Source organism: Scyliorhinus torazame, chromosome 3 (assembly GCF_047496885.1).
Source record: "Scyliorhinus torazame isolate Kashiwa2021f chromosome 3, sScyTor2.1, whole genome shotgun sequence".
NCBI classification, from domain to species: domain Eukaryota; kingdom Metazoa; phylum Chordata; class Chondrichthyes; order Carcharhiniformes; family Scyliorhinidae; genus Scyliorhinus; species Scyliorhinus torazame.
The window spans coordinates 26,305,531-26,322,458 of NC_092709.1; the positions used below are offsets into that span (position 1 = coordinate 26,305,531).

The 16,928-nt window shown below is 44.6% G+C and overlaps 1 protein-coding gene across 2 annotated transcripts in view; it reads right to left on the reverse strand.

Moving 5' to 3' along the window:
• The window catches only part of hgsnat (heparan-alpha-glucosaminide N-acetyltransferase), a 56,744-nt gene extending 40,118 nt beyond the window's left edge, over positions 1 to 16,626 (reverse strand). For both annotated transcript variants that reach the window (XM_072495445.1, XM_072495444.1), the window contains exons 1-4: positions 16,365 to 16,626; positions 4,910 to 5,025; positions 3,110 to 3,246; positions 25 to 152 (exon numbers count right to left, since the gene is read on the reverse strand). In XM_072495445.1, the coding sequence (XP_072351546.1) occupies positions 25 to 152; positions 3,110 to 3,246; positions 4,910 to 5,025; positions 16,365 to 16,590 (607 nt within the window). In that variant the 5' untranslated portion in view covers positions 16,591 to 16,626. The remainder of the gene's footprint in view (positions 1 to 24; positions 153 to 3,109; positions 3,247 to 4,909; positions 5,026 to 16,364) is intronic.
• Positions 16,627 to 16,928: the final 302 nt, after the last annotated feature.

Consider the following 16,928-nt stretch of genomic DNA (forward strand, 5'->3'; position numbering starts at 1 on the left):
GCAGCATTTCACAAGTGTACATACGAAGGTTGTTGTTAATGGCTTCATGGTCAATGATGATTTTACAGTTGACTGGTCCACTTGCGTTACTCAGGTTGGCCTTTGCCACCCATAGGGAATAATGTCCAAGCTCACCAAAGCTTTCATGCACCCTGCAAGAGACGCACACAAAACCTACAGCAATGAGAATTGTAAACAATTTTTTTTAGGCACTCCTCTCTAATAAGCTGCAAATTTCCATTCATATCAGGCTTGTATCTCTTGTTAGGAGGACGTGATCTGTTATATATTTTTCTTTATTCTTTCATGGGGATGCGGGTGCCACTGACAAGGTCAGCATTTGTTGCCCATGCCTAACAGAGGTGACTTGCTAGGACACTTCAGAGGGCAGTTTAAGAATCAACCACATTGCTGAGGGTCTGGAGTCACGTGTAGGCCAGACTGGGTAAAGATGCAGATTTCCTTCCCTATAGGACATTAGTGAACCAGATGGGGTTTTTTTTTGGGGGGGGGGGGGGGTTTTGCAACAAACGACGATCGTCTCTCAGTAACGGTGACCATGAAAACAACTTCCACATTTCTTTCTTAAAAATAAATAAATTTAGAGTACCCAATTCATTTTTTACAAGCAAGGGACAATAGCGTGGCCAATCCACCTACCCTGCACATCTTTGAGTTGTGGGGGGGAAACCCACACAAACACGGGGAGAATGTGCAAACTCCACACGGACAGTGACCCAGAGCCGGGATCGAACCTGGGACCTCGGCGCCATGAGACAGCAGTGCTAACCGCTGCGCCCCCATGCTGCCCATGTTTCACATTTCTGAAAATAATTTAAATACCACCAACTGCCCTCCAGGGCATTTGTCTAGGCCTCTGGATTACTAATTCAGTGACATAACCACTACGCCACCATCTCCCAACAAGTGGTGTATTATCACTCATTTTACAAAAAAGAAAGTTGGTCCTCCACTCATTTTACAAATAAAAGTTGGTCCTGCCTTTCCTATTTTGTCATCCTCAATTTCAAAACATTTGTTTTGTGATGAGTTTGATTGGTCGTCATTATTGAGGGGATGCAGTTTACACTCGTCAGCTTAGAGTAGACCAGAGACTTATTTTGTCAGAGAGATAGTCAGGTCAAATATCAGACTTGGAAAACATGCTGTAAATACTCAGCCGAGCTAGCAGCATCTGTAGAGACAAAGAATACGTTTAGGTTCCATCTCTCCTCAAAAGGCATGCCTCGCATCCCAGGGACCAATCTAATGAACCTTTGTAAATCCTCTCAAAGGCAAATATGTCCTCCCTTAGGCAAGGCGATCAAAACTGTACTAAGTACTCACCAAACCCATACATGGCTGCAAGACATCCTTACTCATTCTCCAACCCCCTTGCAACAGAGGGCAACATATCACTTTGCCTTCCTAATTGCTCGCTGCACCTGCATGCTAACATTGTGATTCACGTACAAGGATACACATTCTCCTGTCTACCAATATTTACTAGTCACTGCTTTTAAAATATTCAGCTTTGAATACGAGGTAATTATTTCTAGGTAATTATTTCATACTTCCCCACATTTATTTGCACACAGTAAACTACCACAAACAGCAATCTGTTTTTGTAATGTTAATTGAGGAATAAATAACAGCCAGAACACCAGAGGTAACTCCTCTGGAAGCAGTAGTAATTTAGTTCCAAAATAGCCTGCTGCCTAGTTAATTTCTTGGTAGATTGTTCTGGGAAAGACTTCTGAATGCATTTCATAAACCTGTACTCCAAGTTACTTTTGCCAATCGGGTTTGCCAAGTTTAAGATTTAACAACAAATACAATTATTAAAGTTCAATACATTACTTTTGAACATGCTCCTTTAATTTCCTCTGTCCAACACCACAATTGATGTTAAGCTTGATGCTAAAATCTACTCCTACTAATATTTTCAGAAACTTAGCAATTCCTAACTACATCCATACTGATTTTACGTCCTGACTATCTGGGCTAAGATTCTTTTTTCTTATTGCCTTTATCAGACTCTTAACAACCATTTTTGCCTTTCTTTTCTAAAAGTCACATATCCTGGAATATTTTGTTCTCAACCTTAAGTCACCATGCTACAGCGACTTAATAATGGTCATTAAATCAAACCCATTTGTGTCCATATCTATTTTTTCAAAATTACATTGTGCATGAAAATATAGCACCTTTAATGTTATGTTTTTACTATTTTCCCCATGTGGCCTTAGTTGCTGCCTTATCACCACCAGCAAACTCTGAACCTTGCTGAGGCAATCTGCATGATTTTACACAAATCACTCCACAACCTTGACTTTTCTCTTCAGACTGAAATTTACATAAATCCTTCATTCCCCCTAACTAAAGTCCTTTCTAAAACATTAGTTATTCAATCTGCCAAGACTGCGATCCCAATCCAGTATGAGTCCTTCCCAACAATTTCTCGAATACTCAGGCCAGTCACCCACGAATTGGCGATCTCCGCCTCCCACACCACTCTTTTAGCCACACATTTAAATGCCCCAGTTTTTAATTTGTTCGCCATCTGATCAAACTCCCTCAATCAGCAAAATCTCATTCTGAACTCTATCTATAGCATTGGTTTCTACGTGGGCCACAGCCGCCCCCACTTTCTCCAGCTAAAAGGAGATGCCCTTAAACCTGACGCTGGCTTTCCAAACTCCTGGTCACAGCTGCAGGGAACAGCGTCTACCCCTTGGCTACAGTAACCCACTACATTCTTTATCACATCAGATTCCTATACCATGGACCACTTGCCCATCCTCCCTGCAACCTTTATTCTCAAGCACACTGGCAACAAGAACCATGCACCTATTGGACAATGCCAAAGGCTGAGGCTCCTTGACGAATGCACCTGTGGGTCCTTTACCTACCCAAGTCGCAGTCATATCCTCTTGCCCCTCATCAATAAATCTAAATCCAAAGCAGTGTGACTGCTTTCAGTGGAAATATCCATTCCCCATCTCTGATGCATTACAGGGAGAGAGAGAACATGGGTAGTGGAGACTTTTTAAAAATTGCACGGGCTTGGGACTGCAGTAGAAACAGTAAAAAAACATAATTCACTAACCTGCACACCTCTTGTCTATCAACACTACTGCTCACTTGTAATGTGACTGGATGTTTAGTGTCAATGGCAAAGGTTGAGTTTCTCGGGTGCCCTACACGTTCTTGTGCAGGCACATTTCCAAGCTCCTGATACAGACACTGAGAAAATTGAATACACATGAAAGGGTTACATAAAAATGAACAGGTAATACAGTACACGTCAACTTATTTAGTTTTATAGTGTTTTAAAACCAGTGTACAGAGCTGGTAAATGGATGGACAAAAAAAAACTCAAAACTCATCCCAACTGGAAATTCTCAGTGACTGGGACACAAGAATCAACCAAACCAGCACAAAACATAAAGCAGGGACAGGTTGTGCCCAAAACCACTTGTGTTTTGAGTTTCCCCTGGTCTTTAAATTAGTTTTAAGATTCAAATCACCCGAATCAGGCTTCACCCACAAAACTGGCCATGCCCCCAGGTCGAAACCGCAAGGTGACTGGCCTGAGTATTCGAGAAACTGTTGGGAAGGAGTCTTATACTGGATTGGGATTGCAGTCTTGGCAAATTGAATAACTAATGTTTTAGAAAGGGCTTTAGTTAGGGGAATGAAGGATTTGGGTAAATTTCAGTCTGAAGAGAAAAGTCAAGGCTGAGGAGTGATGTGTGTAAAATCATGCAGATTGTCTCAGCGGGGGTCAGAGTTTGCTGGTGGTGATCAGGCAGCAACTAAGGCCACATGGGGGAAATAGTAAAAACTTAATATTAAAGGTGCTATATTTTCATGCACAACGTAATCTTTAAAAAATAGATAAATTAATGGACAGCTGGGCCCGTTTGGGAATGCACTTCAAACTGCACTAGGCACATTTTCAAACTTTTTCATTTTATAAGTATTCACAATAGAAAGACATGTCATTCAGCCAAGCAGGTCCAGCCAGTATTTATATTCCACCAGTCTCCTCCCCCCCCCCCCCCCCCACAACTAGCCCCCTCCCGCCCCCATTTTCATCTAACCACATCAACACATCCTTCTATTTTTACAGTGACTTCATTGCAGTGTTAATGTAAGCATACTTGTGTCACTAATAAAGATTATTATATTATTCCTTTCTCTCTGAAAAAGTCTTTATATGAAAAAATATATATTTTACTCAGAATCCGACTGGTTTACACCAGTGAAGTTATTCAATGGTTCAGTCTAGTCTTTTAAATCATTTTCAGTAGTTTGAAATCAAGTTGAAATCAGTCAGAGGGATGGATGCTCATTGAAATGCTTATTTTTGCTGAAAAAAACCATTCAACTGCATTAATAAAAGTGAAGCAAGTTAGTACTCTTAACTGTATAAAGGAATACTTTTGTGGAACGAGAATAAAACTTTTATTACGCTGTCTAATTGGGCGAGATCATGGAAGATTTTCTTATTTTTGCAATTACGTAATTAAATGCATAAACGTTAGGAGAAAATGTAAATAAATTCTGGTTCCAATATCCAGAGTGAGAATGTAACATAATATAATATACACATACATATATAATATATATATATATTGTACGGTTTAAAAAGTTATCTTCAGTGTTGATCAGTAAAAGTATGTGGGACTTTGCTTCCACAAATCAACCTGTACTGACACTGGATCCAGAGAACGTGGTTTGAATTTCTCAATTGGTACTTTCCAACTTTTGCCCCAGTTTCAATTGCTCCAGGCCATTCCACTAAAGATATCCCTTTATAGGCACCAGAGGATAATAGTGACAAGCCCAAATGCAATAATTGACAAGGGCACCTCTCGATTGACCTGCGCAATCTCACACCCACCTGGTAACAGTGATCAGACAGCCAGGAGACCACCAGGCTTTCGTGAAGCAGCTCATTACAAACTCTTAAAACTGCTTGGTCCATCTCAAGTTTTCGAGGTCCTCTTTCGGGCAATTCTGTTGCGAAATGAAAAAGAAAACTCAAATACAAATACTTTTTTTTTTAAATTTAAAAACAACTCCTCTCAGCCCATCACATTTGTTTTTTTTTCTGGCAAGGTTTTCATAAGCAAGCTTCTACTTAATTAAAAGTTATTGGGATACATTGAATGGTTCAGATTTAAGTATGGTTCAGATTTAAGTATATAGAGAACAAACAGTACATTTTCACTTTTTTGCTCTCGTGGTGTTTATCACAACAGCGTAATGGTGTAAATGTACCATCTTAACTGATAAAATGCCAGGGTGAACCACTCCCTGATAACAGGCTGGTGATGTTATGGAGTGTGAGTCGCACCCAGGCCACTACCCACAGTTCATGTTCCAGCCCATTTACAACTGTGACCAATGTAATTGTTTTGCAGGTACCAAGGCACAGACAGGAACACGATCACTCACTCAGCTTTCCCCCAGCATGTTAGTCACGTATGCACAATAAGCAGCATTGATTACAGGTTGGCTTAAACAAGCATTGTGTAACAAAGTGCTGACTAGCCTTAGTCGCAGTGACAGTCACACACTCCTTTCAGTAGAAAACTCAATACAGGCAAATATACTTCCTGAACACCACTTTTCAATTAACCCCAGGGAAGCAAAAAAAAAATCTATGAATGTAAGAATTTCAGATGTATTGTATTATAGGTATTTGGTAGGGTACAGATAAAGGTGTGTTTGACTGCTGCAGTCATGTTTTAAAATAAATCCTAGTTTGAAAGATTGGGAGCCAAGTGTGCAATTTAAGCATCACGAACGTGCTTGGGCTATTGGAACCTGTTTTGATTAAGGGGATTCTCTTGGTAAGATGATGTCGTAGCTGGGTGACACTAAGGCATCAGGCACGTTGTAGAAAGCAGTTCAGTTCTGACCTGATTGAAGCAGTGTCCAGAAATGAAACAGTTTAATCTCTGCAGTTCAGTTAAAAGAGATGAAGAGTCTTTAAAGCAATGCAGACTTGTCTGAGAGTGCGAGCTGAAACAAGCTCACAAACAGTTTCTGAAGACATACAGCCAGAGTTTCTGCATGGGTCTGACAGGAATCAGATCTTTTCTTTAAAGCAGTGTCAAGATATCTCTCTTTCTCAAGAACATCTCTGTAAAGCAAGTATTCCTATGTGCCTTTGGTAGTTACAATGGATTGTGAGCCTATATGCTTTTTTTCCTTGTTTAAATGGGAATAAAGATAGCGACTAAGGGTATTCAGTGTATTGCGTAGTATTGTTTCAGGGGTAATTATAAGATATTTTCTAGTGCGATGTCAAAGATTTTAAGACGGTTAGTAATAAAGTTTGTTTTAATATACGATATTTCTATTTCTTCATGCAATCACTTTGGAGCGAAGTATCCTTTCCTCACAGTCTTACAAACATACGAGATCATATGCCAAATTACCAAATAAAAACAGAATAATGAAATGAAATGAAAATTGCTTATTGTCACAAGTAGGCTTCAAATGAAGTTATTGTGAAAAGCCCCTAGTCGCCATATTCCGGCGCCTGTTCGGGGAGGCTGGTACGGGAATCGAACCATGCTGCTGGCCTGCCTTGGTCTGCTTTAAAAGCCAGCGATTTAGCCCAGTGTGCTAAACCAGCCCTGATTATCCAGCAGCGCAGTGGGCAGCACTATTCCTCACGGCATTGAGGACCGGGGTTCGATCCCGGCCATTGTGTGTGGAGTTTGCACATTCTCCCCATCCCTCGCTGGGTCGTACCCCGACAACCCAAAAGGTGTGCAAGGTAGATGGATTGGCCTGCTAAATTGCCCCTCAATCATGGAGAAAATAGAGTAATCAAACCTCCATTCATACAGGGCAGTAGAGCCTGGGTTATTCAAGGCGTAGACCGATTTTTGACTGACAAGGGAGTGATGGGGAGGAAAGCAGAGTTAAGGCCGCAATCAGATGAGCGATTATCTTTTGAATGGCGGAGCAGGCTCAATGGACCAAATGGCCTGCTCCTATTTCTCATGTTCTTATACATACATTGAAACCTGATGTTAAAAAGAAACACTCCACAGAATTGGCCAGAATATTATGCTGACAATTTTGCGGTGGCCTCGCCAGTGAAGATGTATTATGAATCTGAGCCGATCAGCATACACCCCAATAGTCTAGCTTCTGAAGTGCAGACTCGGACCACAAATTTACAGAACTGAAACAACTGTATTGATGACTGGCACAGATTTGTAGTTTCCTTATACAAAGCAGAGAGCAAAAAAAAAAAAAGACTTACATTTATACAGTGCTTTTCACAGCCTCAGGATATCCCAAAGCGCTTTATAGCCAATGAAGTATATATTAGGAGTAAAGATCCCAGGCCAGATCCCAACATAAAGATACCAGCCAAGAACCCAAACATGTTTTCTAATTTATAAAACGGATGAAAAGGATGCTTCACCCCAGGAGTGATGACGACCATTAGGTAGCTTTTATGTTCAAACAAACTTTAATTTAAACACAGAATTAGCCACATTATCAAAAGAAATAGCTTTACAATTATCAGTTTAAAAGTTCTTAAACACAAGGAAAAACTCAAACCTATGCCTTACACCTTCACTATATATACTCAAACCAGCAACCCAAATACAGCTCAAATGCCACTTTATCAACCAGAATATGTTTTGTTGGAGAGAGAACATTTCAATAGCAACCTGAAAATTTGTCCATGTTGTCAGAAGCTTTTGCTCAACCTAGCAGCAGTGGGAAAAACTGTTCAACTTAAAAACTTCTAGCAGACTGCAAAACTACAGACAGACCTGGCTCCTCCCATGAATTACATCATCTGCATCCCACTATGTTCCATGACCTGTTTAGTTAGAACAAAACGCCACTCCTACAGAAATCATCTACTCTCCAGGGAATCTCTAGCAATTATCACAATGCTGCATTAGGCATATCTCTGCATCAAGCAAATGGGTAAAATTAACCTTGACCGCACCTTTCTGACCTCTTATTTACATTTAGCAGGCATATAATTTGGATACCTTAACCTAGATTCTTTAATATTACTGCAACAAACATGCACCGGAACACAAGTGTTTAAAAAACCTTACTGCAACAGGTATAAAACACAATTTTACCAATTTCTTTTTAATCACAGTGTGGTTACATGGGAAGTTCAAGTCAATACAGCAAACTCCCACAAACAGCAATATAATGGCCACATGGTTATTTATTTTTTTAGAAGTTTGAATTAAACAATTAATTGTGTCTGGGACATTGAGGAAGAGTAAGGGTGAGGAAAAGCAAGGGTTATCCCCAAAGTAGTATCACAAGATTACCCCAGTTTAGAAAGCTTATATAGGTTTGGTTTAACACCTCACCAGAAAGACAGCACCGCCAACGCTGCAGCACTCCCTCAGCTCTGAAATGGAGTAGGACCCACAACCTTGCAACTCGGGAGGTGAGAATGCCATCAACTAACCCTCATTAAATCCTTCAAAAACTTCTGTTGCCCTTTGACAGACACAATATGCTTATAAACAGCCACAGTTAAAACATTAACTACAGCTTTTAAAAAGCTGTTGTGCAGGTGCAATACTTCAAGAGTAGGAATTAACAGGTCATTTTCCAAATGGCAGGCAGTAACTAGTGGGGCACTGCAGGGATCGGTGCTGGAACTCTATAGCTATTCACAATATATATTCATGATTTGGAGGAGGGAACGAAATGTTGTGTCTTCAAATTTGCAGATGACACACAGTTGGGTGAGAGGGTGAGCTGTCAGGAGGATGCAGAGACCCTTCAGTATGATTTGGGCAAGATGAGTGAGTGGGCAAATGAATGGCAGATGCAGTAGAATTTGGATAAATGCGAGGTTAGCCACGTTGGTAGCAAAAACAGGAAGGCAGACTATTATCTGAATGGCCAAAAAAATTAGGAGAGGGGAACGTGCAATGAGACCTGGGTGTCCTCATACACCAGTCACTGAAGGCAAGCATGCAGCTACAGCAGGCGGTAAAGAAGGCAAATGGTTTCACGGCGAGAGGATTAGAGTACAGGAGCAGGGATATCTTGCTGCAATTATACAGGGCCTTGGTGAGGCCGTACCTGGAATAGTGTGCGCAGTTTTGGTCTCCTTATCTGAGGAAGGATGTTCTTGCTCAAGAGGGAGTGCAGCAAAAGTTTACCAGACAGATTCCTGGGATGGCAGGGCAGATGTACGAAGAGAAATTGAGTTGGTTAGGATTGTATTCGCTGGAGTTCAGAAGAATGAGGGGTAATCGCATAGAAACCTATAAAATTCTAACAGGACAAGACAAGTTGATGCAAGAATATTCCCGGTGTGGGGGTGTGCAGAACCGGGGCTCACAGTCTGAGGATACGGGTAGACCATTTAGGACAGAGATGAGGAGACATTTCTTCACCCAGAAAAGTGGTCAGCCTGTGGAATTTGTTACCACAGAAAGTAGTTGACGCCAAAACATTGTACGTTTTCAAGAAGCATCTAGATATAGCACTTGGGGCGAAGGGGATCAAAGGATTGGGGGAGAGGGAGGCAGGATTAGGTTATTGAGTTGGGTGATCAGCCATGATCATGAATGGAGCAGCAGGTTCGAACGGCCGAATGGCCTCCTCCTGTTCCCATTTTCTATTCCAAAAAGTATCATATTCAAATACCCCCCCTGCTCTGCGAGCTCTTTTTACTCAGGAATACCAAATGTTTTTACCTCACTTTTATATAGCAGAAAATAAGGGAAAAAATGGTTGTTAAACCAGTTTTCTGCTTCAACCATGTATGCTGGCATTCATAGCGAGGATTTGAGTATAGGAATAAGGATGTTTTACTGCAATTGTATAGGGCATTGGTGAGGCCACACCTGGAGTAGTGTGTGCCGTTTTGGTGTCTTATCCGAGGAAGGATGTTCTTGTAATGGAGGGAGTGCAGCGAAGGTTTACCAGGCTGATTCCTGGGATGGTGGTACTATAATCCTAACTAAATCGGTTAGGATTATATTCATTGGAGTTTTGAAGAGCGAGAGGGGATCTCATAGAAACTTTCAAAATTCTAACAGGATTAGACAGGGTAGATTTAGAAAGAATGTTCCCCATGGTGGGGGAGTCCAGAAGTAGGGGTCATAGTTTGAGGATAAGGGGTAAACCATTTAGTACGGAGGTGAGGAGAAATTTTTTCACCCAGAGAGTGACGAATCTGTGGAAGTCACTACCACAAAAAGTAGTTGAGGCCAAAACAGTGTGGTTTCAAGAAAGAACTATATATATAGCTCTTGGGGTGAAGGAGATAAAAGGATAAGGAGGGGTGGGATCAGGCTATTGAGTTGGATGATCAGCCATGATCGTAATGAATTGCGGAGCAGGCTCGAAGGGCTGAATGGCCTCCTCCTATGTATGTTTCGATACCTATAGTATAGTGCACCCCCCGAAATGTTTTAATCAACCAGCTTTTAAGCTGTTTTTTTCAAATTCCTTTCTCTAGGGTTACAAAGCTAATGCACAGAGTGGACAGGGCAAGCCCCTAATCCACCTCCTGGTTTACTCCAAAAGCAACTTCAAATTCTGTGCCCACGAGAGATACACACTGGATCCAAGTTGACAAGAACAGGCATTAAACCCGATCCAACGATCCTATGCTTGATCTTATCCAAAAGGCAGAGAGACAGATTACATTTTTTTTTACAAAAATATACTTTATTCGTAAAATATCAGAAAGAACATTACAAACATTTCAAAACTGCCATCACACAAAGCGCAATGATATTTAGCTTCTCTACATACATCATATTTCACTTGAAGTGCTTCAATACAGACATATCAAAACAGCCATTACAAATGGTGCAAAGGTATTTAAGTTGAACTCTTTGAAGTGCTTCAGTACAATTGCGGTACACGTGATGTTCAATGTGAGTCATACAGCCCAAGGGTGTCCTATACAATTCCCTCCCCTCAGTTCCCTATGGCTGAAAGGTCAGACAGTGGCCATAACCCATGGCATCTCTGCAGTGGCTGTTCAAAGCTTCTGTGCATCCCCCAGCACGTAATTCTGGTCTTTAGAAATGTGCCAGTCGGCAACACTGGTGTTGGGGGCAACTCTTGGTACTGGACGAACAACGTGTTTTGGGTATATCTCACCAAGTTGAGGATCCTCCAGCAACAGCTGATGTTTGTCTCGGTGTGCATCCCTGGAAACAGACTATAGAGCACAGAATCCTACAGCCCATACAGCACAGAATCCTAGGTCATGGAGCTGCTCAGGATGAACCACGACAAAAATCACCTCATCTCTCTCCAGACCTTCTTTGCAAAGGCGGACAGCGGTCTCTTCCCCACCACAGACACATTGAGGGCAACATGTAGATGAGGCGAGACTCCAGGTGTGTAGGAAGGATCCGACGAGAAGGATCTTTCTCACCATCAGCCAAGCTAGGACTTAGTGCTGGTTTGAAAGTTCTGATGATGAGGCATTCTGTCAAATGATTGACAGTATGCTCATGGTACCATCTGACTGGATCCACCATCTCCTTTTCCCGAAGGGCTTCTAGGACGTTATGTGCACACCTGTAAAACTTGTGGTCGAAGAGGTTTCTCGGCTTAAGTTTCTCCACGAGGGACAGGTGGTACGGCACGTTCCAACTACTTGAATGAAGCGGAAAATGACTCGGATTGCCACAGCGCAGGGGTGAGGAATGAGCCAGACATGCAACACCGAAAGTGCCTCAACACCTGATGACTACGTTCTTACCTGCAACGGAGAGGGAACATCGCTCCCACAGACAAATGTTTGGTTCATAAATGCCTACTCGCTTCTTCCAATTTCTAATTCTATGCCCCAGGCCCTCAGAACCATACCCGCTTCACTTTCCATCCGTCTGACCCGACAGTGAAGGAGATAAGGGATCGGTCAGCCCAGTTCCCAAAAAACATGACCTTGCTCTTGTTGCGATGTACCTTGGCACCCGAGGTCAGTTCGAACTGGTTACAGATAGTGATCAGTCTGTGCAAGAACAGCAGATCAGAGTAGAAGACAGTGATGTCATCCATGTACAGGGAGGCTTTGACTGGAGTGCCTCGGTTGCCTTGAATCGTCACTCCTCTTATGCCCAAATTCTTCCTGATGAACTCAGCAAATGGTTCTATACAACTTGGGAACAGAACGGGAGAGGGCAGCCCTACCCAATTTCATTGGAAGGTTTTCCGATTCCGACCCATTGATTAAGACTGTGCTGATGTTTGTGTAGAGCAGTTGGATCCAATTGCGATTCCCTTCCCAAATACCATTTTTGAGCACATATCCATCATGTAGGTGTTCAATACTCTGTCAACGGCCTTCTCCTAGTCCAAGCTGATGAGGGAGTTATCAGAGCCTTATTCCACACAGCCATGTGCTTCTCAGGGATTTAAAAAAATATAATCTTTATTGTCACAAATAGGCTTCAATGAAGTTACAATGAAAAACCCCTAGTCGCCACATTCCTGCACTTGTTCGGATACACAGAGGGAGAATCCAGAATGTCCAATTCACCTAACAGCATGTCTTCCGGGACTTGTGGGAGGAAACCGGAGCACCCAGAGGAAACCCACGCAGACATGGGGAGAACGTGCAGACTCCACACAGACAGTGACCCAAGCCAGGAATCGAACCTGGGACTCTGGAGCTGTGAAGCAACAGTGGTACCCACTGTGCTACCGGGATACGGCTGTCTATCAGAAATCTTCCGGTGACGGCTGGCACAATGGAGAGCTCCCGTTCGGCAACGGCGTTTTCGGGGCTTTAAGCCCGGTCCCAGGGTCCACTGAGGTGGCAGAAGCAGGGAGAAGGCACGGAGGAGGCACAGCGAAGACACAGGAGGAAAAAAAGAACAAAGAAAAATGTTGAGGGCGAGCAAGAAAGCGGCCGGAAAAAAAACAGCTGAAGGTCCGTCGGGGAGTGGAAAGGTCACCGCGGGGTCACCAAAGAAAATGGAGGCTGGAGCACCAGGGAAGGCCGCACTGCTTACGGCTGAAGAAATAACTAAGGTGATGGCTGCGGAATTTGAAAAGCAGTTGGCACAGATTGCGAAATGCATGGAGATGAGGGAGGTTTTGAGTGTGCTGGTGGAGGAGGCGGTTTCCCCGGTGACGACGGAGGTGGCGACGCAGTGGCGGAGGTGCGAGAGCAAGGGGAGGCGCTGAAGGAAGTGGAGGAGACGTTATTGCAGCACGGTGATCAACTTGCCTCGATGGGGAAAGAGATGCGGAAGGTGATGGATACTAACAAGGATCTGCGAGGAAAAATGGAAGACCTGGAAAACAGATCCAGGCGACAGAATTTGAGGATTGTGGGGCTGCCCGAAGGAGTTGAAGGACCGAAGCCGACTGAGTATTTTGCCGCGATGTTGGCAAAACTATTGGGGGAGGGGGAGGATCCCTCCAGATATGAACTGGATCGGGCTCATCGGTCGTGGAGGCCTGTATCAAAGGCGAGTGAGCCGCCAAGGGCAGTGACTCTGTGCTTCCGTAGGTAGTGTGAAGGAGAAGGTCCTGAGCTGGGCCAAGCAGAAGCGGGTGGTGCAGTGGGCTGGAGCTGGTATACGTGTATACCAGGACCTTACGGTGGAGCTGGCAAGGAGGCGGGCTGCCTTCAACCGGGTGAAGAGGGCACTGTACATTAGCAAGGTGCGGTGCGGCATTGTATATCCAGCGAAGCTGAGGGTGACTTACAAGCTCAGGGGCTTTTATTTTGGAACGGCGGAAGCAGCGGAGGAGTTTGCGAAAGCAGAAGGACTGTGGCAGAACTGACAAATTGAGGAATGGCCATGTGCCGATGTAACCTCGACTGTATTTTCTTCTTTTTTGTATCACTGCGTAGAGACTAAAGGAGCCAATGTGGTATATATTTGGACAAGGGAAGGGACGGGACTTTCACTCGAAATGAGGGTTCTTTGGGGTGTAGGTGGATATGTGGGGTTTGTGTGCTAAAAGGGGATCTTTGGGCTTTCCTAGGGCCGGGCAAGTGGGAAAGGGACCCGGGCGGGGGCCTCCACGCTGGCCGGTTTAAGCCGGCCAGTGAACGGGAGTGAGGTGGGGGGAGGGGCTGCGGCCATCGGAGCCTGGCAGAACAGGGTCCGAGTGGTCTAGACGGGGTGGAAAGTTGGGGGGAAGGAACAGAGGTTGGGAGGAGGAGTTTTATAAGAGGCAGTGAACGAGAGGAGCTGGAGACCTGGAAGGGGGGGGGGGGGGGGGGGGGGAAGAGCTGTGTAAGATTAAGGGTGACTACGGGTAATCCCTGATTTTTGTCATTTGTTTATGTAAACATGCGGGTTGAGGTTTGGGGGTTGGCGGGTAGATGGGATCGTTGTTATTATGGGGACTGACATATCTTGCTGATTATTGTTTATTGTTGATGGATGTAAGTGTGGGAGAAAATGTGAAAAAGGAGAATTTAAAAAAAAAAATTTTTTTTTAAGAAATCTTCCAACCGGTACAGCACAGGTCTGGTCAGGGTGGACCACCAACTCCAACTTGACTCGATTGGCAATGAGTTTGGACAGAATTTTATAATCCACATTCAACAGTGAAATGGTTTGCCAGTTTCTAATTTCTTCCCCTTCCCCCGCCAATTGCAGATGAGGTCAATGATGCCTTTCCACAGATTCTGACATGCACCCGGCCAGAAGCACACTCGCGTATGCCTCCAACAAATATGGTCCAATCTAGTCTCGGAGTCAAATACAACGCAGCCGGTAAGCTGTCGCTTCTAAGTGTTTTACACTTCTCGAAAGACTCGAGGGCCTGAGCGATATGTCCATTATGAGGCAGTATTGAATCTGGTAAGCAATGAGCAAGGAGTTAAAGGCGTTCCAACTAGTTAACCTATCTCTAACTTAAATCCACCCTAAGGCAGTCAGCACACTTCTCAGTGCACTTGTAAATCACACCCCTGTCAATGTTGCCTCTCCATTTGAGGAAATTGACTTGAAACTGATTACAGCCAATTCTCGTCTCATTTCCAGCAGCTTCTACACTCGGGCACCTTATTAAAGAGACATCAGACTTCACTCCATGGCTGGATGCAATTGGTTTGACAGGACATAACAGTCAACCCATCCAGAACACGTGACAAAGAAAATGAATAAACGCCAACAGCATGAATATCCCGACTGCCCCCAAATCCTCCCCAGTTGTTAGAATATAAACAATTTACACACTGCAACCTGAAACAAACCGCGCTGGAATAACAGACCATAAATCTGTTAAAGACATTAATTGAGAGACAAGCATTAGCCATGGTTTAGTGGGTAACATTCTTGCATCTCTTGTTACAATGTTGTTGCTTCACCTCCCACTTGAGACTGGGAGCAGGAAAATCAAGGCTGACCCACCAGTGTAGCACTGACAGTGCACTGACAAAGGAGCGGTCTTTCGGATGAGACATTAAAGTGGAGCCCTGACTGTTCGCCCTCTTGCATGTCTGCGCCAAGTAACAGGAGCGTTCTGCTCTCCCCAGTGTCCTGGCCAATATTCAAACTTCAATCAGCACAAAGAAAAATGATTTGGTCATTATCACATAGCTGTTTGTGAGCTTACGAGGCACAATTTGGTCATCACACTTCCAGCACGACAGTAGTGCCTACAATTCCGAATGATTTAAATTTCTGCAAAGTGCCTTAGAATGTACTGAGGTTGTAAAATACTCTACATAAAAGCAAGTCTGTCTTTCTTTTCCAAATCTTGACCAGGGCTCCCTTCGCCTCCCTTCCTTTCTTGCAGCTGCCACACAAACCTGAAATGTCAGGCTGAATTTCACGCTCAAGTGACTCAAGAAGCAAATGTTACCTCCGCCATCTAGCCATCTGTTTCGCTTTCAAGTACATTATGCTTCATCTCACCATTACTCGTTTGCATTTCTGCTCAATTCCTATTTAAATCTTTCATTTTTCACCTTCCTAGGTCTGCTGAAGGAGCCAAATCGAAAACACTGACTGACGATTCTCCCGCCAGATGTCGTGACAGAGGACTCCCAGATTAAGCGTCAGATTTTAAGCAATTGTCTAAAAACTGGAAATGCTTAAAGGGTACTGTGAGGGAATGAGAACCAGACGTGATGAACAATCAAACATGCACATGGGTGGACATCTATCACTTTTATTTCCAGCCTGCATACCCTGGAAAATCTCCAGAAAAAGTGTCCCACGCATTGCACTCCCCACCAACACATCCCTCCCCAAGCACAGGCCCCTCCAAACAGTCCCTCAGCCATTGTCAGGACCCTGCATACCATCAACACCCAGCAGACAGCCAGTTACCTCCTCAAAGCCCCCCCTCCCCCCGCGGGGCCCGGGACAGAGCTACTCCACCGGCCTTACCCTGCGACTCGGCCCCGGGCAGCTTCAGGCCGCCCAGCAGAGTGAGTGCGGACAGCAACACAGCCCCGAGGCCCAGCTTCACACTCAGGCCGCCCGGCTCCATCGGCTCTGCCGCCCCGGCCCGGCCGCCCCGCTGCTGCTGTCCCCGCGCTCCGCTCCGGCCCACTGAGCCCGCCTGCTTCCGCCCACTCCGCTCGTCTTCCGCCGGCCACAAACGGCGCTTCATCAGCGGCCACCGCTTCAAATCCGAGGCCGGCCCTGGATCCGCCTCCGGGGCGGGGCTTTCATAGAGGGGCGGGGCCTCATAGTGGGGCCAGGCTTCATAGAGGGGTGGGGCTTCACACAGGGGCGGGGCTTCGTGAAGGGTGGTGCTCCATGCATGTGCTGGAATGGGGGTGGGACCTGGTACAGGGGTGGGGCTTTGTTTACGGTTGGTGCATTATAGGGCGGGGCTTCATAGAGGAGGTGTGGCTTCGTGTGGGGATGTTTGAGTCAGGGCAGGGCTTTGGAGGGCAGGGCAGGGCTTCCATCTGAATTGGCAGGGTAATCTTGTGGGCATGGTCC